The 26836-nt window shown below is 42.8% G+C and overlaps 2 protein-coding genes across 2 annotated transcripts in view; one reads left to right on the forward strand and one right to left on the reverse strand.

Moving 5' to 3' along the window:
• Window positions 1–1396: 1396 nt before the first annotated feature.
• LOC137927374 (chymotrypsin-C) lies at window positions 1397–6511 on the forward strand. Its single transcript, XM_068771172.1, has 6 exons — window positions 1397–1562; window positions 2018–2127; window positions 2531–2637; window positions 3545–3684; window positions 4923–5626; window positions 6323–6511. Exons 1-6 carry the CDS (start codon window positions 1397–1399, stop codon window positions 6509–6511), a joined length of 1416 nt encoding a protein of 471 aa, XP_068627273.1.
• A 1771-nt stretch (window positions 6512–8282) lies between these two features.
• LOC137924964 (scavenger receptor class B member 1-like) overlaps window positions 8283–26836 on the reverse strand; it is a 31312-nt gene continuing 12758 nt past the window's right edge. The window contains exons 4-12 of the mRNA XM_068768390.1: window positions 22770–22933; window positions 19652–19799; window positions 13155–13358; window positions 12517–12641; window positions 12192–12353; window positions 11795–11901; window positions 11012–11130; window positions 10426–10551; window positions 8283–9458 (exon numbers count right to left, since the gene is read on the reverse strand). Of these exons, the coding sequence (XP_068624491.1) occupies window positions 9129–9458; window positions 10426–10551; window positions 11012–11130; window positions 11795–11901; window positions 12192–12353; window positions 12517–12641; window positions 13155–13358; window positions 19652–19799; window positions 22770–22933 (1485 nt within the window). The 3' untranslated portion in view covers window positions 8283–9128. The remainder of the gene's footprint in view (window positions 9459–10425; window positions 10552–11011; window positions 11131–11794; window positions 11902–12191; window positions 12354–12516; window positions 12642–13154; window positions 13359–19651; window positions 19800–22769; window positions 22934–26836) is intronic.

A 26836-nucleotide genomic window follows, 5' to 3' on the forward strand; every position in this document is an offset into this window, starting at 1 on the left:
CTATGGAGGAGGTGTAAGCCTAATAGTGACCGTCGTGCGGCTGAAATGATGATGTGATCATGATGAAATGATCCTGCAATCTGCGATGTGCGACCCCAAGACACTACTTGAAATGAGTTTAGGAAATAAAAATGACCACAATAAATAGGCAATATTTTAAAACTGTCTAGAAGTAGAATTAACATAAATAACTACGACGTACTACAAACGGCTAGCACTAGTAACAAAGACAAGCTTATTATATTTTCTAGTTAGCAACTGAGTTCGCTGCTACAATAACTTTTTAGATTGCGACGTATTTTGAACTGTCGCTGCTTTATCTTTAGGTAGGATATCCCTAACCACGTCATTACATTAAAAAGAAGTTCAAATTGAAACTGGTTTTTATCAAATTTGACTTTTCTTCATGACACACTTGTTGACTTTACTGTACAATGGGGATAATTACTTAATAGAGACAGCTTAAAGTTTTGACAGGCTGTTGTCAGATTATCATCATCTCGACGTCCTCAGCTAGACATAGGCTTCTGACACAGATTTCCAATAGGAAATTATCATAAAAGCGGTAAGTGTCGACTCTCATCACGCCAGTCTAGTAGCTTTTATTATTAATATTTTGTAACAGTAGATTCGCCGAAGTTCTTCCGTTGGACCGTGGCGTGTTCTGAAGGAAGTCATAATGAATAGCCAAATACCTGTCAGGACGCCGACAATAGCGCAGGTCTCGTTGAGTGATTTAAGTGTGACAGCCCGAAGTAAAAAAAAAACCGCGCGGCGCGCGCGCGTGCGCCGGCTTTCTTATGAACGTAGTCCGCGTGGCAATAGATCCTGATGTTGTCCACGTCCTGGTCCTGGTATCTTAGGTGTTTTATTATGTGATATACATACGCGCGTGTGACTTAAATAGTTATTTACAAGGCATGTAAATTATATTACATAAGGGTCTTCCGGAGACTTAGTAAACACTGAGACGTTTAGAAACGCGAGAAAAAATAATGTGGAATACAGAAACTAAACGCAACTCTCATCCAAGTCAATAACAATTGTGTAGTTACATCATTATAGGTCTGTTTAATATATGGTAATAATTACAAATGACTAAGTCTATTAAAATGATGTGCGGAAATATTGAATTAATTTTTACAATTTCGACTTATTGGTATTTTCAGATCTGTCGTCTCTAAGGGTCATTAAACTACGATGTTGCATCAGATCATGATTAACAACGCGAATACCGTCCGGTTACAGAGGAAAATGTGCAAATGATGATGATGATAATATTAACATCAGTTTAGCGGTAGCACATTGACTGCTGAACATAGTCCTCCCCTGTAAAACTACATTAAAACCGGTAGGAAACAGATTGTATCCAGTGTCTTCCGCCGACGTCCAGAAGATGGTGTGTCCACCTTGTAGATGGTTGATACTGAAAGGCTTCGGGGGCTATTTAGCACTCGTCAGCACGAGGCCGTCCACTGCCATTCCAACTTGCCAACTCACCGCGCTGTGTCCGTTTCTTTCGTACGAATACGGGTTTCCTTATTCCCCCGCATGCCTCTCCAGTATATCAAATAACTGTGAATTTGCCTCAAATGGTGTACAAAGAACAATCTGAAGTTAATTAAAATGGTGAAGTAGTATTTAGTAGTATAGTAGTAATTTTTTTAATGCTGGTGATCATGGTTTTTCTGCGGATCTCCTCATTTCTGATTCGATCTTGTCCCTCTCCATGACTGCTCTCTGAACAGATGATATAGTTAAGATCTCGGGAAGTCGCCGGATGCGGGCGGCGCAGGTCGGGGGAGGCCTGTGCCCCGGAGTGGGCGCCCGTTGGCTGAAAAGAAGAGATTAGTGAATAATTTGCAATTAATAATGAAGTAAATGTATGGCGTACAATTATAACAACGCCCGCGGCGGAGCACGCGCTGCCCGGAGTTGCGCGGTGCGGGGCGGCGCGTGCCGGCTGCGGGCGCGGCTGCTGACCGCTGCTGACGCGGGCGGGGGGGTGTGCGCGCAGAGTGCGGGCGGCCGCTGCGGCGCCACACGCGGCAGCCGCGCGAGCGCCCGGCCGCGCAGCTGCGCATCATCCGCGGCCGCGAGTCCAAGCGCGGCGCCTGGCCCTGGCAGGTGAGCGCGCGCACGCTTGGTGCTGTACATTTTTATTGCGATGTTCACGTCAGACGCGGCCATGTCTTACACTGGTCAGTGTGCGATTTCACCTTCAATTTACTATATTATTTAATTAGAGTAACAACTGATGGTACACGCTCCTTGCGCAATACTTATGACGCCATCAAAAACCCATTCACTTGGTGTATATATTTTTTAATTCATAAAACTTGGCTCATGAGAATAATAATAGAACGAAGGTGGAAAGTAAAGAAAACTAAATTCTGGTCACAACGATGAACCAATATCGTTTAACTTATCGTACGCTGTGATTGCGTCAGATCTCTGTCTGGTCGACTTGTTCGGTCATGTCATTAATGCAAAGCCGCTCGAATGTTGAGCGAATATTAAACATGTGCAGGTGTCGCTGCAGCTGCTGCACCCCAACTACGGGCTGATCGGGCACTGGTGCGGCGGCGTGCTGGTGCACCCGCGCTGGCTGCTCACCGCGGCGCACTGCGTGCACAAGTAATGCGGTCTCACCGTCAACACGCACACACACCAGCTTTCTATTTCTCTTCAATTAATAGGATTGCATGAAGCCGCTCTTTTGCTCACTCAACAGAGGTTAACGAGAATAATTCTCAAAGAGAATATCTTCTTGACCTCATAGTGCTTTCTCCTGCCCAAGGTTGGCTATCAGTCACAAGTCTAGATCATCGACTATGAGGCCCATACACTTACAAACTCTGGTCTTGTCAAGTCCTGATTTTTTTCAGCCATAATATGCCTCTACCTCATTTTCGGCGTTTCATATGTGCATCACTAAATATTTATGTATATAGTATAGCAATGATAATATTGTATTTGGTTAAAACGGAGATGGTAATATATACGTAATTCGGTTTTTGAATCCTGTACTTAATTTTCGCCGCATTCTAATCGACGTAAACCACACGTTCAGCAAATTTCATGGATTTAATAATGATATATATATATATTTAATAATAAATAATTGATAACCATGACTGACGCTCCTTGCCCATTTTTACAAGTATTATTATGTAAATTACGATATGTTTTTTTTAAATTTTATTAAAAAAAATAAAGTCTGGTGAAAATTATCATACAAAAGTACAAAGCCCGCCGTGTTTATTGTTAGTTCCTCTCAGTAGCCGAGGCGCGGCGAATCAACACAAACATAATTTTAAGCAGACGATTACAAATGATTAGAATGATCTCATATAATAAAGCTATTTTAAATTTTCATTTTTGTAGTTTGTGAGCTATTGCGGTTGTAGAGTCAAACTAATCTAATCTCTTTCTAAAATGGGCGCCAAGTTCATCTTCAACTGAACTTGATTCAAGTAGTGAAAAAGAAGTTTGATCAGACCGTGAATTGTTAAGTTTAAGGCATGCCGTGTCCGCGTTGCAGCGAGCTGTTCAACCTGCCGGTGGCGGCGCTGTGGACGGCGGTGCTGGGCGAGTGGGACCGCGCGGAGCAGCGCGGCGCCTACGTGCCCATCGAGAGGATCATCCTGCACCACCGCTTCCACAACTACCAGCACGATATAGGTCTGTGATTTCACTAATGCAGTAAGTGCAGGAACAATTTCCACGCTGTACTCAAACATTAAGGATAAACGAAGGTCAAAGTCGTATTAGTAATTATTTGTTAAAAAAATGCATCAGCACAGATCATCAGCATAGCTGTAAAGGCCTGTTCAGTCCGGCTTACGAATGAAATAAATTATTAATTTGTTTATTTATTAATGACAAGTGTTGGGTCATTTAAAACCCCTTTATATTTTAATTGTATTTTATACTTTTAATATAGACAATTTGTGTCGCGACGCAGTGGTGCATGTTCGTTCGTTCCGTCAGTCTATGTTACGTATTATTATACTGTTCACCTAGTTTTGTAAAATTATATTTTAATTACCACCATCATTGGCATTTATTTAATCGGTTTATACAGTCCACATGCTCGCCAACAGGAAGTATAATAAATATACAATCTAATTATAGATAAAACAAATATAATAAAAGAATAAAATATTTACGTGTATACCTACATATATATAATAACATCAAATAATTGTGATGGTTCCGCCGGCTCAGACTTTCGCTTTCAAGGCTCAACAGCGCGCCTCGCCGCTGACCAGTCACCTTGGTCTTGAACGATACCGTTGATAACAAACTTTGTATCGCTAGTATTTTTAATGTCAATACAAAGTACCCATTTTAAAATACAATCAGAATAGTCATCGTTTTCATCATATTTATATATAGAATCCTTATCCGCGACCTCTAGAACAAAGTTCGAGTTCTACTTGGTGTTTACTCATTGACCTGAGTTGAATAACAGTTTTCGTAGGATTTATTTTATGACAGTAAGGTGGTTTGGTTTGTGTAATACTTTTGCAACATAGTCGTCCAGTGAGAACATTGCGAAAAAACCCACTCCTTGATAAACATCATAACGATTGATCGTAACAAACGCACAAAAGTTGTGTGAAATCACCTCACACTCGCTGTCAATGACGTAACAATTTTTGGAAGCGATACGCATGTGTTGATAAATATTTAAGATCCAAGCACAAACAACTCATGAGTCATAAGATCATTACAGATTGAAGGATTTCTTAAGTATTCTCTTAAAAACACGTCGAGAGTTACAACACACTAACTTTTAATAAATTTTATATATATGATCATGCGTACAGGGGTTCATACTCATTATTTCAAGTTTTGCTTCGTTTCATTGTCTGCAGTAAGAGCTCCATGTTCATTTGAAATATTTGTACTTGCAGCTTTAATGAAAATGACAAAGGCAGCGGACGTGAGCACCGGCAGCAGAATCCGCACGATCTGTTTGCCTTCGTACGAGTCACCGTTCGCCAACTACAGCCCCGAAAAAGGGACCTCCTTCTATGTCCGGTCCAATACAGAATCTCCGAAGAGGAAATCGGTCAAGCGACCCAAACCGAACCCGGACACGGCCGCCAAATACTTAGAAAAACTAAATAATTTAACCAAGACCATGTTCCCCGAACACATTAACAAGAAACACAAAAACCTCCGCTACAATATCCGGGTGGCCAACGACTCGCTCAGGCATGCGCACAGGAGGAGCGACGCGCAGACCGCGCCGCAGGACGACGCGCACCCGGACCTCGCCTACGACAGGATAACTCCCGACGGAGTGCTGCAGCTGATCAGAACGAACGGCAACGCGGAGGAGAGCGGCGATAGAAACGACAAGAAGCTGATGTTCGGTGAGGACGTCGACGCACTCGTGGAGGGCAGTAACGAAATAGAGGAGAGCAAGGACGAGTGCTACGCGACCGGCTGGGGGCGCGACCACACCAACGGCTCGCTGACGGACGTGCTGCTGGAGGCGGAGGTGCCCATTCTGCCCCTGGAGCTGTGCCGCGAGCGCTACGCTCTGTCGCTGCCGCTCAACGCCGGGCACCTGTGCGCCGGCAGCACCGACGGCAGCACCGGCGCCTGCGTGGTAGGCACCCTCAATATTGCAAACAAATGTTACAACTTTTAGTGTAAGAGTATGTCGGTACAATTTAATTCTTCGGATTAAGGAATTGTCGCGAACGAAAACTTATATTGTGTCTGAACGCTCCGGTTGTTGTCGCGGGAGCGCTTGCCCCCCGCGCCCCGCCGAGCGACGCACGCGGAATGTTATCGGCGGTCCATCGGCGGGCCGGCACCGCGAGATTGACAAGCCAGATCAAATTAGATTAGGCGATCTGAATCGATCCGTTCTTTTCTTTTTGCGATCGCAGCGCCGATACCGCGTCACTCAAGATTCGTTGCTGAACAATTCGTTGTCTGTTTAATGCAAGCGTATGGCACTTATGTCTGTTGTAGGTATACGCGCCCAAAACGTATTAAAGATAATTTTGTTCAAATGTTGTCTGAAATAAATTACAAACAAAAACGATGGCTCTTTAATAAGATGGCTTAAGATAATCCAGAAGGCAAAGGAGCGGGATATGCACGAGCGGGCCATTGCGGTCGGAAGTTTCTTCAGTGATTGCAATGCTATTAGGCGCTGGCGCTATTGCGTGGACCGACGCTATCGTCAAGGTCGCGGGAAGTAACCATCATCGCTGCGATCTTATCGAGTGACGCGGTCGTAATGAAACATAATCGTATCAAGAGCAATCACTGACGCCGAGGTCTCACTTTCCAGGGCGACAGCGGGGGTCCTCTCCAGTGCCGGTCGGCGGGCGCGGGTGCGGCGGGGGCGGCGGGGGTGCGCTGGGAGCTGCGCGGGCTGACGTCGTTCGGGTCCGGCTGCGCGCGGCGCGGCGTGCCCGACGTCTACACCAACGTGGCGCACTACGTCGCCTGGATCTACGCACACATATACGCCAGCTAGATGCCCACACATACACACGTGCATAGTAGTAAACTAGTGCATCGTGACTGACTCTGTAGTACGAAGTGTTGACAATTTTGACTCGGTAAACCTTTACTTGAGGTCAATCGAAAACACGTTTATGCATTTTCGATTTTAAAAAGTAATACTTTCGATGTTGTGGCGAAAATACAACGAAAGAGTTTGCTGAAACTTCCATAGGGATAAAGTTGAAGTTATTAAGTTGTTATCGTATAAGATACTAGATCACCGCGACGGTACTTGTGCATTTGGTAGCTGCTCGAAGTGGTAACGCTTGTTGGTAAATTCGCTGCGTTCTGATCTCTCGCGACGAAGAGTAGTTGTCATGTGAACTCCCTTATCGAATTTAATAAGTAATTATGTGTTACTTATGCGTAAGTTGAATTGTAAGAATTTCTAGTAGGACTGCTATATATTTTCAAATAGTTCCTACATATATATAACTAGATGTGGTAGGATACACCCTTACATTTAAGGAATGGACATCGTGATGTGATCGTGTGCAAGTTGCCTTAATTACATCCTCGCTGCGCCTGACACATCTTTCACAATAGGGTGAATGAATCTGTTTTAATATTTTTGTACCAGTTGTGATAGGCCCTTAGCCCTCCTCATACTTCCAAGCCTTCTATTCCTTTCTAAGACGTTTCAAACCAAGATCGGTATCCTTTAGATTTTGAGTCATTCTCTCTAGCCAACTAGTCTCGCACCCTGGTCTAATGTCAAGCAGTAATAGCAGCAGCAGACTTGTCAGTCTCCCCATTCCAGCATCTTTGTTGTTAAAGTGGCCAAGTTAGTAAAAAAGTTAAGAGAAGCATGAAGATATCAACAACATTCTTCTTTTGCATTACAAAGCCATCGTTGCGTTTTTGTTCTCTCTTTCCCCGTCCATGTTTTTACTTCGTAACAAGCGGCGAATATTGTCATCGTAATGTTACGTCTTGTGACTTCGTGTTACGTGTGATGTTAATTCTGGTTATCCTTAAGTTCTATTGCTGAAGTAATACAAAACAAAAGATGATCAGGAACAGCTTAACAGTTAAAAGTTTTCGATTTTGAAAAGATACACACCGCGTGAGAGTTTTATAACGTCACTGCTTAGGAAGTGTGCTTCAACATTTATGAAGGAAAACATACTGAAGAACTTAACGTCCTATGTGATATCCGAGCGTGAAAAGCCGAGGGGGAAGAAAAAAGTTCAGTGTCGTCAACGCGGATGAATGTGAAGTTGCTTATTGTGCCGCCACCTCAGAGACACGTCGTGTTCCAAACTTCGCAAGTGCCGCCCCGGGGTGATGTCGCGGCCGGTGATGGCGCGCACTCTTTCCCTCATCAACCGTGCTCTACGCACTCAAAGTATTGGCAGTTACCGTTATACATATATGTATCTAGTCTTAATATATTAGATCATAAGTAAATTATTGTGGCACGTTAGTAAATATGTTTGTACATCTTGTTTTTATTTTATAAATCGTCTGATCATTAAAGAGAAGGGACAAATTATTCAATCACAACTATTGACCAAACCCAGTGGTAAGTTTGTAGGTTTCGTTTCCAAGCCGACCGAAGCCAACGCGCGGTCTTGAATCAAATCAAAGTTTTGTGATGGCGTGCACTTGATGTTGTTACCCAAGAACGCCACAAGTTTGTGCAATTAGTACATTTCTTCACACCACGTCACCAATCAAAAAGTTGGTATTCACAAATAAAACGACAAAATAAACCATTATAAAAATATTTATTACACACACCATAAGTCTATAAACAGAAATAATTATATCTAACCAATGTCCTAACAGTAATATCACAAATTTTAAAACTTAAGTCTTAAGTTAGTCGTAACTTGAGTTAAGGGGTAATCACTATTGCCCTTTGGCGAAGTTCAGGAGCGAGCGTTGGAGTCCGAGTGCTCGGGTAAATCACAGCGGCAATCCGACTCCCGAGTAGAAACTAAATCTCGGAGGTCCGATAAGATAACGAGTGTTGAATAAAAATGGTATAAATATTACTCAAGACATGCGAACAGTCAGGAGCGGGAATGTTGCAGGAGTGCTGTGACAATGATGGTACTTAAACATTACGGCTTTATACAAACAGGAAAGTTAATAAACAAATCCTAAAATACACACAGGACGTCCCATTCCTTATCCTAGAGATTGAGCAAATAAATTAAAACTTAATCGCTACTCCCGCGCACGGCTCGGAATGCGTTCGCTTTCGTTAGCATACGACGTGGAATGCATTTGGCCGATCGACTGAAACCGGAAATTTTAAATTCGTATCTAAGAACACTATTTACAAGAATGTATTTAAAGCATTCAACTAACTTCAACGAAGTCCTCTAAATCACACGAACCAATAATTGTATAAAACAGTTGAAAACTTTTTCAGGTAATTAATAAACCTCTGTGTCTGAGGTTCATGTGACATTTTTGACTGTCGAGTGCGTCGAGGTATTTGTCATTATCACTATCACAATTGTATAATTTTCTTTTTGTGTGAAAAGTTATTCCACACATGAAAAACTGTGATGACTGAGATACAGGAGCGGCGAACTAGACTGAACAGCGTGCCTCTGTTTATCACGAGTCTACAATTAAATCGGAAAGTCCCCGTCTTCTTCTGTGATCGCCAGGAGAGAGACGGCCTCTTTAGCCAGATCGTCGTCGTCTTTGAAAGCGCAGTTGTCGGACATGTTCAGGACGATGCTGCTTCTTCTTCGCTCAGCGCTCTTCCTTCTGGCCGGTGTTTTCTCCTTTTGCTCGATCAGCTTGTACTGAGGCTTCCATATCCGATAGGCGCCCTGCGCCGTGACGAGCGTGCCGAGCAGAAACAGCGCCACCTGGATGGCCAGCACGAGCGGCGGCGCAATCACCAGCCGCAGCCAGAGCAGATTTATCACTTCCTTTGGCGCTTCGTTGCAGTACTGGCAACAAATGTGAAAATATTTGGTTAACTTGTTGAACAGGTTATATAGCAAGCAGCGTTAAGAATAAAGTAAATAATTTTTGTCCACTTGATCACACCCAATCAAATCGTTTGTAATTAGAAAGCCAATATCACAGCGACCAGTAGAAGGCTTACTTTACGAATGATTGAAGATTCGCACACATTCATCATCACGAATGAACTGTAGTTCCCTTAAAGTCAAATAGCGCCTGGAGACATATTGCGAAAACTGATGTAGGTCTTGGACACACGTCACACCCCGCGCGGGTGCAACACAACAAACACCTAAATACGGAAGTTTTTAAGACTATTCTTAACTACTTTGGTACGGGTCGTTATTCATTAAGACGGAAGTGGTAATTTTCGCCTGTCAGACATTAAGTGCCGTCAGCGGACGCGCGGCTGTGCCTTCAGGTGACCGCAGGAAACCGACGTAATCATTTATCTCGCTATAAATCAATTCAGTGATTTATAAAAGTCATTAGTTAGAAATCTCTACAAACTCAAAAAGTTAAAAACTCAAACAATTTATCTGGCCGTCAATAAAAGAAATCCTTTTAGCGAGGCCGGTAAATGCGTAATCGGAAAATCAAATCGTCGTCAATTAGTTTCGTCCTTTTTTAGGAACGTGACTATATTTCCATGCCATGTCATCTCCACTAATTGAATTAGAATATTTTTACACCCGAACCTAAGGCTGCGATTCTCTAAACCGACGGTGATGATTTGCCACACGATGAATCACCCGCGTGTGACAGTCGCGAGAAGCGACGTCGTGTTTGCTGAGCAAATGAATCCGGTGCGCAATGTCAACACGCTGTTTGCAGGAAACAACAGTTCTAAGAATAACAGATTTTCCTTTCAAACGAATAATACTTGCGAATAAACGCACCATAAACGTTATCCGTTTAATTGCACCCATATTTAGCATCGCTTGTACTCACCACCGACAGGCGCATTATCGGGAGGATCTTATCCTTCACCGGCTTCGTGATGGGGTTCCCCGAGGACATCCTCACGGCGATGTTGATCTGCACGTTGATCGACAAAGATAACGGCACCCCGATAGTCTGGAAGAAGCATAGCATAAGCTTAAAAATTCCATTTTTTTAGTTTTTTGACTACACAAACCGTTAACAAATATCGAGTTTTACGCCTTGTTATATACTTTACCAGTCGACCTTGGGTGAGATGCCGGCATATCATTGGCGTACGAAAAAGAGTTGGATAAGACTTAGGTTTTATTTTATTGTTGGATTAAAGAATACACCTGTGCATTATTCTGGTCGAAGTCGAAAGGAAGGAAAATTTTATCAAAAAATTTGTTGTGAATCAGATTAAAGAGCTATTCTTTGAAAGACATAACCTCGATGAGCCTTTGTGCTCATCGGAGACTATAGACGAGGCCACGACCGACCGCTGCGGCGTCATGTACCCTATCAGTATCAGTATTGCTCACGACGCTGAATTAATTGATTTAGGAACTTTGGGTTGATGAGTTGAAAAAATTTATATTGAAATAAATGTTACCGGTTCAAGAAAAAATTGCGAATTTTCTGTCATAATTTCCGGCTTCATTCCTTCGAAGTATTTTTGTTGCGCGGGGTCCGCGCCCACGAAGTGAGGCTTCGACAGCGTGATGGGAAAACCTGTTGAAAGCAGAATCGTTTAATATTATGACAACGTACGACATTGCCTAACGGGATAATCTACCAGTTTATCTCTGTATCAATAGATATGTAAACACACTATTTAACTTATGCTATATGATTAAGATAATGGCGCACAAATCGTCATCATCACAATGTCAGCCGACAGATGCCCACTGCAAGGCGCAGGCCTTTTCAAAGATCACCACGATGACCGCTCTTGCGCTGCTCGCTTAACTACGTCGTCGGTAACCCAACGGGGGGCTTACAGACGTTGCCTTTACCGGCTCGTAAGCACAAATGAGCATGACTATTGTGTCATAGATTATGTAAAATGCAAAATTACAGGACTAGTCAAAGATAGGAAACCGATCAATGGGGAACGTCCCGATTCGCTGAAAGTTACTGTATTTTGATAAAATTCAACAACAACATTCCTACTTGTCACGACTGCATACTTCGTTTTAATTTAAAATAAATGTGAAGGAAAATTGTAAACACGTTTTTGGCATCACGTATATGATGTTCTCATAACAGATGTTTAAACTTTAACATTCAGAAGACTTCGCGTTCATAAGCAAACTAATATGTAATGCTTATACCTGATAATATCTAGACAGTGTGAAAAGTAAATGGTTAAAAGAAACATTTGATTAGGTCTCACCGTAGTAGCAGTTGCTGACGTCAACAAAGCCTTCGGGCAGGCAGTTGTGGGAGCACGGGCACGCGTACTCCGACGACTTGCTGAAAGCAGACTCCTGCAGCTCGTACCTGCCGCAGGCAAACCAAGTCAATCACACCTAATAACTAACTTTTGAACAGAAACATCGAATCTAATTACTAAAATCGAGTTTGTTTTGACCGTTCGTATCACTTTACTGCTTTTTACTAATTATTCGACAAGTACAACATCTAATTAGTCAGGAGTCAGCGAGGCGTAGCTGCGGGGTGATGCAGCGATCGTCACGACACAAGCTTCAAGTGTCAGAGAGTAGACATTGCTGCAGAACTATCAAGACGTAGATGTATACGTAATGGTCTACAAAGTTCGGTAAACTCACCTGTAATATTTGAATCCTTGTTCTCCGTTCACTTCCTCTGCAAACGAGAACGGATAAATTCTGCAGGCTTGCCTCCGATAGATAGGAAATACGGTATCCTTCGACATCATGGGAGGGAACATAAGACCCTCGTAGGAGCCCTTTATGCGGTTGCAGGGGACGCTGCAAATCGGATTATCTTAATGAAAAAACTCATATAGACCAAAAGATCAGATTTACCGCTTTTTAAAATGGATGATGATCATACAGAAAGTAAGCATGATATTTTAAGAACACAACAAAAATAACTTCTAATCTAAAAATTTAGACAAAAAATCCCGCTAACCTTGTGTTAAGGTCGGTGAAGCCCTGCTCCAGGATCCCGGGCGAGTCGTTCCACAAGTTGATCGAGAATCTTCGGGAAGCGTCGCCGATTTCTACTTCGGCAGTCTCCGGCCGCTTGGCGTAAAACTGTGAATATAAACTCGATTAACATGCGTCAAAAGATTATACAATAGTAATTTTCTCGCCGGCAATGACGTTAAAACTTATGAGGCAAGAAATATAATAGAAATTGTAGCAACGCCAACTCATCTACGCCGCTAGGTCTGTTGCTTCCCCACTCAGCTCATATTATACAGCGAGAACACGTAGCACTATATGCTTGTGTGCGTGACGTGTAAACTGTCCACGCCACAACCCTTTTCTATGTGATAAAGCGGGAAATTTTGTGGATTATTTTTCTAGTACCTCCGGCATCGTTGACTTCACTAGACCATAGTTACGAAACCGCTCACGAGAAGATTGTATTGTTTTCCGCTTCGTGTGACCTTTAGGCGTTTGAACTTAACTGTGTCTTCCTGGATATATTCAACTAAACCTCGACACCACAAGTTTTCGCACGTGAGTTATCCGAGTTCAAAGCGGCGCGTGCAGCGAAATGTATTTGTTCCCCTGGCGCTAATAAACAGAAGCGCTACAAACCCGGTCCAGAATTCCGATCTTCTCGAAGTCGATCCAGCCGGGCAGCAGCTTGTTAGCGATGGAGACGATGGGGTCGTAATAGCCCCAGATGAGCTCCTCGGCGGTCAGGTTCTTAAAGAGCGTGGAGCCCAGCGCTGAGATGGAGTAGTACGCGCCCGCGTTCGCGAAGTAGCCGAGCTTGTCCGCTATGAAGGTACTGATGGCCTGCAGCAGGAAATTTGACGTTCAATGATTTATACTAAAAGGCGTGGCTCTCCCTCGCCGCGCCCCGGAGGCTGGCTGTAGTTTTTCTCCTAGTTTTTGGAATTTTAGATCCAAGTCAGTAAAATCCAATTTGATATTGATGCCTTGTCTGTTATGTCATGCGCTGAGGTTGAGATGAATTAAATATGCAAATGCGATGCAAATATTTGTTATGAAGTACCCAGATCAATAATCGTACTAACCGGTCCAGCTCATGTGTTATGCAAAGATAATTTCGAGATGAAGCGGTTCAGAATGACTTTATAAAAATAAAAATATTTTTTACGAACCTTGAGATAAGGTCAAGTTGATCTGTTTTGCGTAAACTTGCAATTGAATTAATTTATAACCATATTGCATAACCGACCGGAAGTTGTAAAGTTAAAAAGTATTTTTTTTTTCGGAATATTCCTTTATTTAGCATTTGTAATACAAATGCCTAATACTGAACATTCCGAAGTGCGTAATACTTAGTAAAGGCGGCGATTGCCTTAACCACGTTCCGCTGAACCGGGGTACTTTTCTTAGTCCAGTAAAGAGGGTTGTGTTGTGTGGAATTACTGAGTAATAAAGTATTCCCCTATTATCGGTCGGTATACACTGACTAGCGCAGAATGAAGGAACTTTTTTTTGTTAGAACGTCCTGGTCAAACATGGCACATATCGACAAATCTCGTTCGGAGATGACACCGTCAGCGCAGAGGTGCACCTAGTGATCAATGATATCAGGAACGAGGCCTTCGGGGTTACAGGTGTTACGGTGGGGATCCTGAATTCCAACTAGAGTGAGGGATTTTAAGGGGGACGATAGATTAACGTGGTTTCTTTCAAGTAATAGATAACTATGTTCGCAGGAATGCATGCAACGATCTATAATTTTATTGACTTTAAGGTCGTGTCTATTATTGGCTTGAAGGCTTATCTCATTACGGTTTTCCTTTGAATAAGATATGCAATTAAGAATTTTAAAAAGACGGATAATTGGTAGCGGCAATTTATCTTCGGAGACTGCATAATTATGGATGTTGTTAAAAATAAATGGACTCTTAAAGCGTGTAACGTTGCAAGTAAACGTCTCATAAATCTTAGTAAAAATTTTAACCAAAAAAATATAAACACGAGAAACGTCTTATAAATTGCAATACAGCAAAAATTGTTCAACCCTTGGCGGGGAACTGTACATCTCAAGTGGCGTGGGATAGTGGAAGCGTGCTATTGGTTCAGCGGATCTTTGTTTTGATAACAAACATTCTAATGCGCCCGCGCACCAGCCACAGAGTTTACATCGCTTGCCCGGGAGAAGGATCCTGGTCTCGGTCGCGTCCACTAGCTACGTGATGTCTCACGCGCCGGGGACAATTAGAATTTACGTTATAAATTCACGTCTTGGTCCTTTTCATTCTCTGGGCATCATTTAATTTACGCCACAACCTTTACATCGCCCCCCACCCCAAAGGGATGCGAGTTTTATACTGACAATTACCTACGATTATTGAGATTGAATTTATATCACCTTGCACCGGAACGAAAACATCCTGTGAACTACCAGCGCTCCCTGCTCTCGACTTGCTGCCGCCTGACCAGTCCTGAGAGATCGTGTGACCGGTTACCACCACCATCAGGGGAGTACCGAGCTGCGGTGTAAAATCAGACCAGGTCTTCTGCCCACTACCCAAACTACACTACCAAATACATTTTTCTTTTGCCACTTCCCTTTTAATTATAGGGAAATATATTTTTCTTCATTAACGGCACAAGCGTAAACTTCAATTTTTTTTATAACTATATGCCAGAGCGTGTCCTGAAGCACCTCCGATAGTACGCATGACATTAAAGAAACCAAAGGAACTAAAAAATATGTATAATTTCAACGGCTTAGTCGACCGTCCTGCGGGCCAAGTCTCGGAGTACCGCGTAAAACATTAAGCATCTAATGCCTTTATGGTGATCGCGTGATTTACGAAACTATGATAATTTTATGGACCTTGATGAAAGAAATCAGAAAGGCTCGGGTGTAGCCGCGGCGGGCGCTTGCACAACTCCTCGCGCGTTGAATCACAAACACGTCGCAGAGCACGCACGCTGCTCTCCGCGCGGCACCCGTCCGGCGCGTGCGCACCTTGCTTCGGCTACTGTTTACGAATAATTAAGAGACTTCTTGCCTACATGGCCAGCTTTTATAATAAATCACTCATTACAGTCTTATGTTTGAGTACCAAGCTGTGCTTTCACTGTTTAAGCTAACTGCTTAGAACTGTAAGACGCTGGTATAAGTTTGTGGGATACACTTGAAATACCCTATTAAAGTAAATTACAGATCAATATAAAGATGTAGTATAAAGTGTTTTTTTTTGTAAAAACACTCTGTGCCGGTAGGATTCGTGTGCATAATTTTTTTTTCTCTTTACATAATTAGCAACACAAGGCAGGCTGAATAGCTCAAGATCCAGTTGTTGTCCAGCTCTTCTATGGAAGATGATAAATAAATGAAGGTGGAGCGTTACGACCGATCGAGTCCGATATCGCGAATTCAAATACAGACATAAGATATTGACTATAGAGTGAGACAATAAATAATTATTAATGGAGTTATTAGAACACGCGGACAAATCGATACAATTTTAGCTTTTCCGTTGGAAAACAGACTGTTTTTATTTCAATGGATTATTGAACGAGTTCTGTCTAACTTTAATTTCTAGTCTCCTTTGACAAAATAATGATCATCCCTCATAATCGTCATCAATTTAAACGCAGGGCGTGTGTTGCGGCTTGCATGCTTCCTGATGACCTGAACAAGGTCATCAGTTTATTTTGTACGAACGCCTTGCTCTGTGCTCCTGAACCTCAAGGTTCTAGCGGCCATCTGTAGTTAGAGTATATAGCGCGCAGAACTAATCTAAGTACGATTATTGCAAAGAATTCCTATAAAAAGGAAGATACAGCTAGAGCAGTTGTCAAACGAAGTAAGAGGCGACATCACCGCGGTCAGAGCTGGCCTCGTGGGAACGCGTGCTCTCGTATTAATAAGACGATTTTCGTTTACTTAAATGCAAACCAAAACAATCCCGGGCCGATTGCGACACGTATGTTATATTTATACATTTACGTATGTGTATCGGTGCGCTGTTCGATTACGGGTCGCTTTGCTAGCGACTGCCATTATGATTTAGACGAGGCCGCAGATATACAGACCTACACGAGTTGGCAGCTTAAGGTCCACGAGTTTAGATTTTGTTTATCGGTGACTCATGAGGTTTGTCTGTTGGTTCTTGTTATACTTATAGGCCTTTTATTAAACTTCTTAGATGATGTAGACCAGACGGAGTAAAGGAGCACCGCGGCGAACCGTCCTCTATTCATCATTATTTTTAGTCGTAGAAGGTCCACTACTGGACATAGGTCTCCCTCATAGGTCATCCATCACTTGAGCCACAGACAAAAGCAAAGGCGGTTTATAAAATGTAAATTATCATTAAGTATTTATACCCTTTTGTTAATATTTTTATAAATATTTTCGTCTATCGCTGGAAGAAATGGATGGTATTTTTAAAATCGTATTACATAGAGGAATTTTTGCCATTAAATAAGCGAAAAACTATAATGAAGATAAACGTCTATCACTGAAAAAAGGACGGCACTTACTGCGAACGCTTTTTTTAGGTAATTTAAATAAAAAAATTTAATGCAAGGAAAGTCAGGACGGGACAGTAGTTTCATGTTTGTAAGTTAAAATGAGGAATTCTCATGGATCACAGGAAGTTGATGACCATCGGCGCACGTTGCACAGCCGTGTGCAGCTACGCGCCGGCAAGTGATTTTGATTGACGCGCGCTCGCCTGCCTGTACAAACAAGCGTAAGGCCTCCGTGTGATTACAGAATACAAACGGTGAGGTCACTTGCCGCTCAATTTGATTCAAATGCGGTCTCTTAATTTTAGTTCGCACACCGGGGTTAATTGCGGATTCAATTAGATTTCATTTCGTTTTCACGAGACCTATTGATGGAGAAATATTGATAGGCTGCTTTTTATGTGCCTTTGAACATAAAGAATACAGACAGGTGATTTCAAAAGAAAATTTAGAAATTAATTTTAAAAATCAATCCTTGTAAATGCAACTTACTGTTTTCTTCGGGACGTGAATCGCGCCGGTGTCCAGGAAATTGTGGTACCCTTACGTTTAAGCCTCCTGGTCTTTATTTCGGCAGGAGCCACACCGTTGCGTCACTAGCACTTATGGATTCCGCGGGCTCGAGGTCACCGGGCCTGGGGGCCGCATAGTTTAAACATCGCTTACGCAAGCCAGCCGGACAATCTGGATTCGGCTCGGTACTTTGTATATAATATTTCCAGATTGGAAGGCAGCTGAGCTCTTAGGTCACTTGGGTGGAGGGCTTCGCGAACTGACTCGGTGCAAGAACCGCGAAAGAGGAGTTCGGCACGGTTTCCTACATCTGCGGTATTTCCGGAATTGAAGTCCGCCGAACTCTAAAGTCGCTTACAGGGGCGCTCCGCAGCAAAATTGCGGGCGCAAACACCTCCTACTAGGAACCTCGACTTGAGCTGTTATCGAATACACTCTCTGAATTCCGAGTCGAGGGCGCCCCTTTGTCCCGAACTTCAACTCGGTTAGCTATTATTGCCTGATTAACATTACTACCACTTTCTATAACTTTTAAAGCTGGGAGGAGAGGTTGCGGAACGAGTTCTAGCACCCCTGAACTCCTTTTGTCCTCACGCCGTGATCTTGACCTGCACAAGCCCGGCGCACGTCGAGCGTTCACTCGTCGCGTATTTATACATTTATCTGTGTTTACGGCGCGCGCCCTTTGCTCCGGCGCCGCGCGCGGCATAATGCAGGCCTTTGTGAGCGCGTGATGAAGCCGTAAACATCGATAAATAAATTACTGTACTGCACAAGTTGTGCTATCTGCGTACGTTTAGTTTTTGTTTAGTATTTGTTATTTATCATTTATTTCTGGCATAATGCGACTTTACCTATTTGCACTGGGTCCTTACAAGAAAATATTCCTCTTGGAAGAATTAATTTACTAGGCTAATAACATTTACTGCTGGAAGATACTTCTGTTTACAGCAGACGCCCTCCCTGCCCTCTCTTCTTCTCGTTTGAGCGACGTTCTCCTAGATAACGACCCCAAAGGTGGACTTATCTAACTAGGTGACGGGGTATGTGCTGCTGATGTCGAAATGTACTTCCGGCTGGTTTTTATTAACTGTGTCAACTCAATAAAAAACGAATGATGATAACATGTTGTTTATACATTAAACTAATTTATAAACTAGACGAGCTACTTAAATTAATCTTAGTACTGGGCGAGTAGTAATCAGCAAACTCACCAAGTCGGCAATAACCCACTGTCAGTTGATCACCCTGGATGAGCGCGCATGGTTTGAGGATCAAACGGCTTACGTTAGATTACATTGAACCTATGATTACAACTTCGGAATTCGTAAGATATTCTTTAAAAAAAAAACCGGCACCGGAGCCTGCAAATTCTGTAATCTTGTGTTATAATGGACTGAGATATATTTAGTGCAGACAGAAAAGCGTCGGTACAGGGCAGCCGCAGAGTCGCACAAGCTATAGACACGCGTCGCTTGCCACCGGACGGACGGTCATCTCCAGTTTTTTTATTTTATTTTAGGAACGTTATCCGATTTGGTAACGTGAGTGTGTGTCACAGATGCGCGGCCAAAGTTTAAATAAAAACAACTCAGATAAACTATCCGTTATCTGTAACATTAATGTCAGAGAGAGTTTGGGTCGCCGTGCCGGCACACTACCCTCGCGTTTGTTTATCTAATTTCGGGGTTACTGATAAACAAGTGAAAAAACACATGAGTCTGTTTTGAATTTAATTTAAGAAGAGCAACTGATGAATTTTCAGCCGGCTGTTCTCAGCAGATCAGTGGTAGTTTACTATTTATAATACTAAGATATTTGACGATTGAAAAGTGCCTGTAAAGGCCTACTTGAAAAAAGATGTTTTTAATTTAAATTTAAATGTAAGCAATTTCTGTAGTGTGACATTTGTACTGAGACAAAACCCCACAAATCTCTTTGCAGCGCCGAGTTTTCTCTGGTTACAATTATTTATTAAACACGTCTTCGACTTCAGTTAAAGAAAAAGAATGAAGCGTGCGATGACCTCATGACGGGTGTCGGTCCGTGGGCATCGGAACGCAGCTGCGCGGCCAGCCTTGGAACCAATCGGTTTGTTGAGGTGTACTCACGATGAGCGCGATGTTGGGCACGGTGAGCTGCACGTCGCGGTAGTGCGCCACCGACTCCTCGGGCAGGAACTCCAGGTCGGTGTTGGGGCGCATGCGCATTACGCCGAGCGCGCTGTCCACCGTCAGGTTGTCGTTGGTGCGGTGCTCTCTGCAAAAGGAAACCGTCAACCACTCGCTCAGGCGGCTGCAACCGATTTGCAGCGGTGCAACAACTTTATAATATAACTACATAAATTATACAACGCATAGTCAAGATAGAACTATGTTTCCTTGCATAAGGACCAAAGTGATTACAAAAAATTAAAATACGACTGAGTTGGATGTGTGCTCACACAAATTATAAATCGAGAGGTTAACTAAAACTTCTTAGAATTTCTTCTGTGTATTGTTTCTGAAGATGTTAATGCTGTTAGCCCTAAGGCTTTTACAGTTTCATCGGTACTGAGTTCACGGAGCGGGCGGGTCCGTGAACTAGATAGAGTTTCTTCTGAATATTGAAAGTCGTAACTAGAAGCTATTTTTTCATTGAGATCATGACCAAATGATCCAAACTGGAAAATTTAATAAAATATCTACAGGGAGTCCGGCCCGTGCGGACTATTGTTATTGTTTTTACTGTGTCTGTCTGCGGAAATGTGAAATGCTAATACAATGGATGTATATTCACGTCGACGTCATCGAGATGAGAAGGTATTCTAATGCATCTTATTACTTCTTATAGTTCAGTTACGACGCGCAGTTGTAACTCATGAGGTGTCGCTGCTTGTGTCACCTTCACTTACACGGTGTGAGCACCGTTTCTTAATTGCCAAGACTGTTATTAAATTAAAATAATACGCGAATAAAGCGTCCTAGTAGACAACTAATTATTAATTTGGCTTAAACTTGGAGGATGTCCCGGCGACCGGTCTGGGCGCCGCATTTCGTTTTATAAACACGTTTATGTAAACGCGAACAGAATACAAGTTTCCGTTAATGGAGGCGGCGACGAGCTATAGGCTTAATATTTTTTTAAAACGTTTAAACGCTCGCGAAGATCACTTCAGAGATATGCTTTCTTATGAATTATTTTTATCACGACAGACAGCGCTTTACTGATATCTTTTTTAATAATAAGTGTCCTCGCAACCTTCAAATTGGCACGTTTATTTAAAAAAAAAAAGAATAGAAGCAATGGCCAAATGTTGACAGAGCTATTCTTGGTAGCTGCCGGGAATCCCCGCGTCTTCAAATACTCTCCAAAAGTTCGTCGGTTTTTATTGTTGTTTGTTCATGCTGTAAGGAGTAAGACTCGACCTCGCGGTGAAGGATGTTTCTCTATCTATTAATAGGGTGTTAAACAGAGTCAAGTACAAAATCTTGTTGCGCATTGATCCGTTTAAAATGTGTTTCGTGTGATAAAGATAACATTTTCTTCCTACGGTTCCTGTTAAGTTCGTAGGCACCGCGTCAGAAATGCAACGCTCGTTATGTTTATTGAAATCAGCCGCGTTTGCAAAAATAAGCGTTCATGCACATGGCCGGCAACTTTTATATCTCTTACAGTACCGTCGTCTCCAAAGATCGACTTCAGAGCGGCGGAGTCGTCCAGCGCTTTGCCTTTTCGCTGCGGTTTGGACTGATGTTGATGCTGTTAAGTTTTCTTGCTCCGTGGAGTTGTGGGCTAAGTAGATTCGGTATATAATGTAAAATATTTACAGAAAAGAAAACTCTGAGCCTTGGAGTGATTTGTTCGTGAACAGAAATGTTATTCTGCATAATTATGCTTGTTGTACACCTTTTGGTTCGATGAATCTTAATCTATGGTCGGTAGGAAACAGCTGCAGTCTTCGACCGCCATCTTCTGTATAGCTCTGGCGCTAGAGTACTATCGTGCTTTCAATCTCACAAAAAACAATCTTCCTTCAGAAAGGTTCCGCGGTTCTTTATCGGCGTAGCGCCGCGGATAACTTGACAGTTGAGTCGCGCGCTCAGGTTAAAGGACATTTATTTGTCGTCGGCAAAAAATCCGCGTCCCATTGTTTTGATAGCCTCGCTATTTCCAAAGAACCCCACCTCTGCGCCGAAGGTCAAGCAGAGCGAAACGTGTTTACGTATATTTGACGTGTCGCATATTTCAAACGACACGTTTTGGTAGTCATAGACGAAGTAAGATTTTCTTATGGAAAATAAGAATAGTTCCTTTTGTTCATTTACTGCGGCTTTTGTTTTTATCATTTTAGCGTTTTTGTTGTTAGTTGACTATCACTTCAACTTATGCAAATAACAATGTTGTTCACATTTATTATTAATGAAACCTAAGAATTACTGAAATGATTTTCGTTTACATCTGTGCTATATTTATGTTTTGTTGGTCTACCTCAAACTGCAAAATGAAATAAAATAGAGCTTTATTCATCAGTCATTGACATTACAAAAACACACATTTCTCGGTTTTCGTTTTAGATTAAAGTTAGGAGATGATGCAGTCGGACCACCAGAGAGCTTGACTAAAAACGACAAACAAATCAAATGACACGATCACCGTTATCGTAGTCGTAGAAAAGAGATTTTTACACAAAATCTACAGTTTACAGCCAAAACAGGTTGCAATAAAACTCTGTGAATGAACATGAAAACCTGTTCTAACATAATTGCTGCACAGCGGAAGTGTCTGCACCGGCCTAATATTGACATAAGGCATACACTTCACCGCTGTCAGGAGTACAGCGCTCGTGGCCTAGCTGTGTCGACACGTTCCGACCGTCGACCCGGCGCGAGCCTTTGTTCGCCCGGTGGGACTACCGTACTGTATTCTGATCTTACTTGAATGTATTTGCGGCTTTTTTGAGAGATGTAGAATAGTAGAAATGAAGATTTATAGAAAAGGTGTGGAAAATAGTGGCGGTTTTACATGATTGACTCTTGGTCATGAGGGAGCGACTAACAAAAAGAAGAATTGTAATAATAACAAACATTTGTTTATTTTGCAAGCACGGCTCTGAAACGATCACGCGGCTGAATGTTTTGGTTATGAAACAAACAGTATGGTGGCTGGTGCTATGGCTCGAGGTCCGCAGGCTAGTTGAAACGCTCATGAAATTGAAGTGTACGATGAGCAAAGCAATTATTAACTCACAGGAACTTGAAGGGTCCGATCTCCTGCAGCTTCATGACGGCGTGCTCGCCCGCCAGGTACTCGCGCACGTTGGTGTAGTTGAACACGTACACCTCGGAGCGCAGCTCGTAGGTCGGCCGCTGCCACATCTCGAACACGAACTTGCCCTCCGCCAGCTGCACGTACTGCCAACGAACAAACACCGCAACAATTAAACCGAACGTCATTGACGCATGACGCGAAGTGCTGGGGGCGCTCAGCCGGGGCCTGCTCGCTGTCACAAAGCGCGAGAGTTCCGTCGAGAGCCAAGACTCTGCTTGTCCAGCACTTACATCGCCTTGCCTATGCTCTATGGAGTAACTTGCTGGAACCTGAGATAGACGAACCCCGTGATTATCTGTATTAATCTTGTATCTGGGCTTCGTCTACAAGCGACGTTGCTGTGCGAACAGGCAACATGTTGGCATTATGACAGTGGGTTACAATTTTAATAACAATGCAATTACGCGGTATTTGTTTTAGTGGAAATAAATAAGAGCCATTATTTTAGTATATTTAAACGTGGCCGCAAGAAACGCAATCGTAGTAGTTTCGAGCAACGACCGCCCGCCGCCCGCCTTTGCGCGTATCGTGTAAGACCTCGGCGACGGAGTTCAACAAATCAAGTCCGTCGCGCAGACTGTGTTCGTAATCGCTCCAGTTTTTGTGGCGGTCGCGCAAAACAAAACGTAAGCGCTCAATTATTTGCTCATTACGCAGCGCTGCACGTAAATCTGTTATTACAGTTTTTATACGGTTCAAACGCCATTACACGTAATAGCACTGCCATCGGCACCGGCGCAATATTGCGAAGCGCTAATTAGAATAAGCAGCGGACACAAAGCCGCGCCCTTGGCTGGTTTCTTTTAAAAAGCACACACACTCGTTGGCGGTGTGGTTAACTGTTACTCCGGCTGCTGTTGCAACTTAAACGACATCAACATCCGGTCTAACGAGTGTTCGTGAACATGCAGCTGATTGTGCAAACTGATATGAAACCGACCTCGGTACACAACACGACACCATTTTAATGCATGATACCCGGGTCGGAAATTTTTTGGAACTCTAGAAATATTTTCAAAACCAGATGTTAAAGCAGTTGCTGGCAAATTATGTCTCTAAAAATAGTGTCAGTGTTTTTTTATAGAGTGAGATAATTTTGCTGACCACAACAAAATCACAAAACTTAGTTTCGGAGAATCATCTTGCATTCGACTGGCAGGTCGACAACGTTTCCCGGCATCAACGAGATGCGCTTCCTTTGAACCGTTGATGCGTCGTTATTTATTGTAAACGAGAAGCAGACCGTAGATAATAAAATAAGTGTTTCGTCGTTTAAGCCCATGACGCCCACTGGAAGGCATAGGTCTCCCCACATATGTCTATGGGGAGATATACCATAATCGCCACGCTGGGCAGGCGTGTTGTCGGTCGCTTTGTTTTAGGGTACGCAGAGGACGCTGCCGCCCATCCTCTAGAAACTTGTTTGTGAGCAGTGGCCATCTTATACGATGAATGCGCAAAGTGTGAATTACATGAGATTTACCCCGGGGACCGAACCCGCGACTTGCGATCGTCAGTCTCAGTCCAGCGCCGCCGGACCGCCGCTGATGTGACATATTACCACTGAAATATATGTTTACTAAATAATTGTTTATTTCCAAAAAAATAACGACGTCAATACATATATTCTATCTGACTTAAGACAGCCATGATGTTCATTGCCCAACTGTCTATTGTTTATAAATTGAATTTCATACAAAATTTATTTATAAATCATTACTATTCAATTATAATAATTATAATTTATTTTTATCATTTAGACAACGGTTTTGCTGAAATTACTAAATTGTAGTATTATAGCGATAGTTTAAATGTTATTAACACAATATTGGAAAATTATGCCACATACAGGCATTTAAAATTGTGTAATAGTGTAAAGTGTATCGCGTCCGGCCGGTGCTATTGCAAATCTCTGAGGAAGTCCTGTGTGCAGCAGTGAACGTCGTACGGCAGAAATAATGATGGTGGTATAGAGTACACGATTAAATATATCATGTTACGCTGCTGTTGTCTAAAAATAAATAAGATAACCTCTTAGCAAAAATATGAGCAAACAGTTGAAATGTACGAAGTTATATTGGGGTCTGATGACAGATTTTAGAAGCTCGGGTTGGAAAAGTTACATCGAAACGAATTCTTTGTGCCCGAAATCACGAAATTACTTAGCAATAGGTACCCGGCAATAAATATTGCACATCGACTTTTGGAAAGAGACAATCAACTACTTTCGGCTTCGTAGAGCACTATCTCTGTCCCTACTACCTAAGTGACGTTATGTCAGTTGTTGTATTTCGTGCGACAGAGTGTGTGCAATATTTATCGGCGGGCACTGTGTTGTGTACTGCAGCCCGCGCAACATAAGATGCGTCACGCGGTAATGTGACAGCGCCGCGACCCGCGCGGGGGTGCCAGACCAAACAACAATATTTGTTTTTATTTATAAACTGCGCATGTAGACTTATCGCAAAGCTATAATTAAATATTAATTAGTATCGGCTCGTTCGCCTCTCATTTAGAACAATACATTACAGATAAGGTTTACATGCATCGACGACGTATTAATACAATTAAAAGATTGTTTACATGAAGCTTGAACGTTCACCGATTGCAAAAGAAAGAGAGGCAGCGCTTGTAAATAATTTGCAGATAAAAGTCTAGACTTGCATCGAGCCGGTGCAAAGTAATCGGCCGCGGAGACGTAATCTTCCTCACTTTGATTGCTTGCAATCCAGTGACAGGGCGCTATTAAACAGAATTATCAGACTACTAATACTAATATTTCTCGCGATTGTAAATTCAAACTGTTGCTATTGTATCAAAGGAGTTGTCATTTATATGTTGATTCGATTGGACTGTTAGAAAGCAAAGACGACGGCGGCGATCGATGTTTGTTTAGGAAAGCCAAATGTTTGTGCCGCGCAAGGTCAGCGTACGGCGCAATGGGTCAGGGTTGCACCGGGTCAATGCTCGCCCGGGAAAAGACACCGGAACTGCGTCAGCAGTTCCCCCCCCCCCGCCGCCGCTCCCCGCCGCTCCCCGCCGCCTCCATAACCTTTCACCCGCAGCACAACAAATGATGGACACTGCCAAGTTTACTACACAATATTTACTCAAGCTGTCTTTATATCTGCACCGAGTGCAATAAGTACAGAGATTGAGAAAAGCGTTATGGGATACACGATGTAAAGTGTATAGAAGGCTAGCACTACAAGTAAAGTCTTCAATTTGTTATAGATTTCCCTAAATTCTTTAGTAACCTTTTTTAGTATAAGATGTACTATACTTTTACAATATATTCGCTTATAACAACTCAGAATTAGCACGCAATGAAATAAAACGAAAATGTCCACAAAAAACTAGTTTAGATTATGGGCTCTTCATAGATCAATCTTATTTTGAGTCAGACGGTATTACTACACAGGGACCTCGATGTAATTGTAGTCTCTATCAAATTGGGCACTTCCGGCATTCTTCTCTTGACGTACTTGAATAAATGCCGCGATGCGTTTTTAAGTGATTCTACTTACAATTTAAGGCTCTAATCTAACTTTCAAACGTAGTTTTTCTTAAAATTTTAGTATCTTTTGGGGATTAAAAGAAACAAAAAACTTGTATATATTGCATTGAAGCAACTGCATAATTCCAATCAGTAGTATGCGGAAAACCCCCTGCGAAAGGCACTGCAATCATCCGTCTGGATCGTAGCTCCAGCCTACGGCGCTACGTGTTCCTGCAGCGCTACGAGTTCCTGCAGCGCTACGGGGCCAAGGCCCGCAAAAGGCAATTTTAACGAGCGTGCGTGCATCGCTTTAGACGTGTACCCGTTGGAACTATATTTACTCGTCCAACACTGCCGCGCCAAGTGCCGTGCAAACACACCGCCCCACGCGAGCCGCGCCCACACGACTCTCAAGAAGCGTCAAGAATCTAGGACTTGTCTATTGACGCAGACCTCACTTAAGAAAACAACTAAAACAAACCGCACG

This window comes from Battus philenor, unplaced genomic scaffold (genome assembly GCF_028537555.1).
Source record: "Battus philenor isolate CCGP_79_NKW_IND1 unplaced genomic scaffold, ilBatPhil1.0.hap1 SCAF_10, whole genome shotgun sequence".
Lineage (NCBI taxonomy): Eukaryota > Metazoa > Arthropoda > Insecta > Lepidoptera > Papilionidae > Battus > Battus philenor.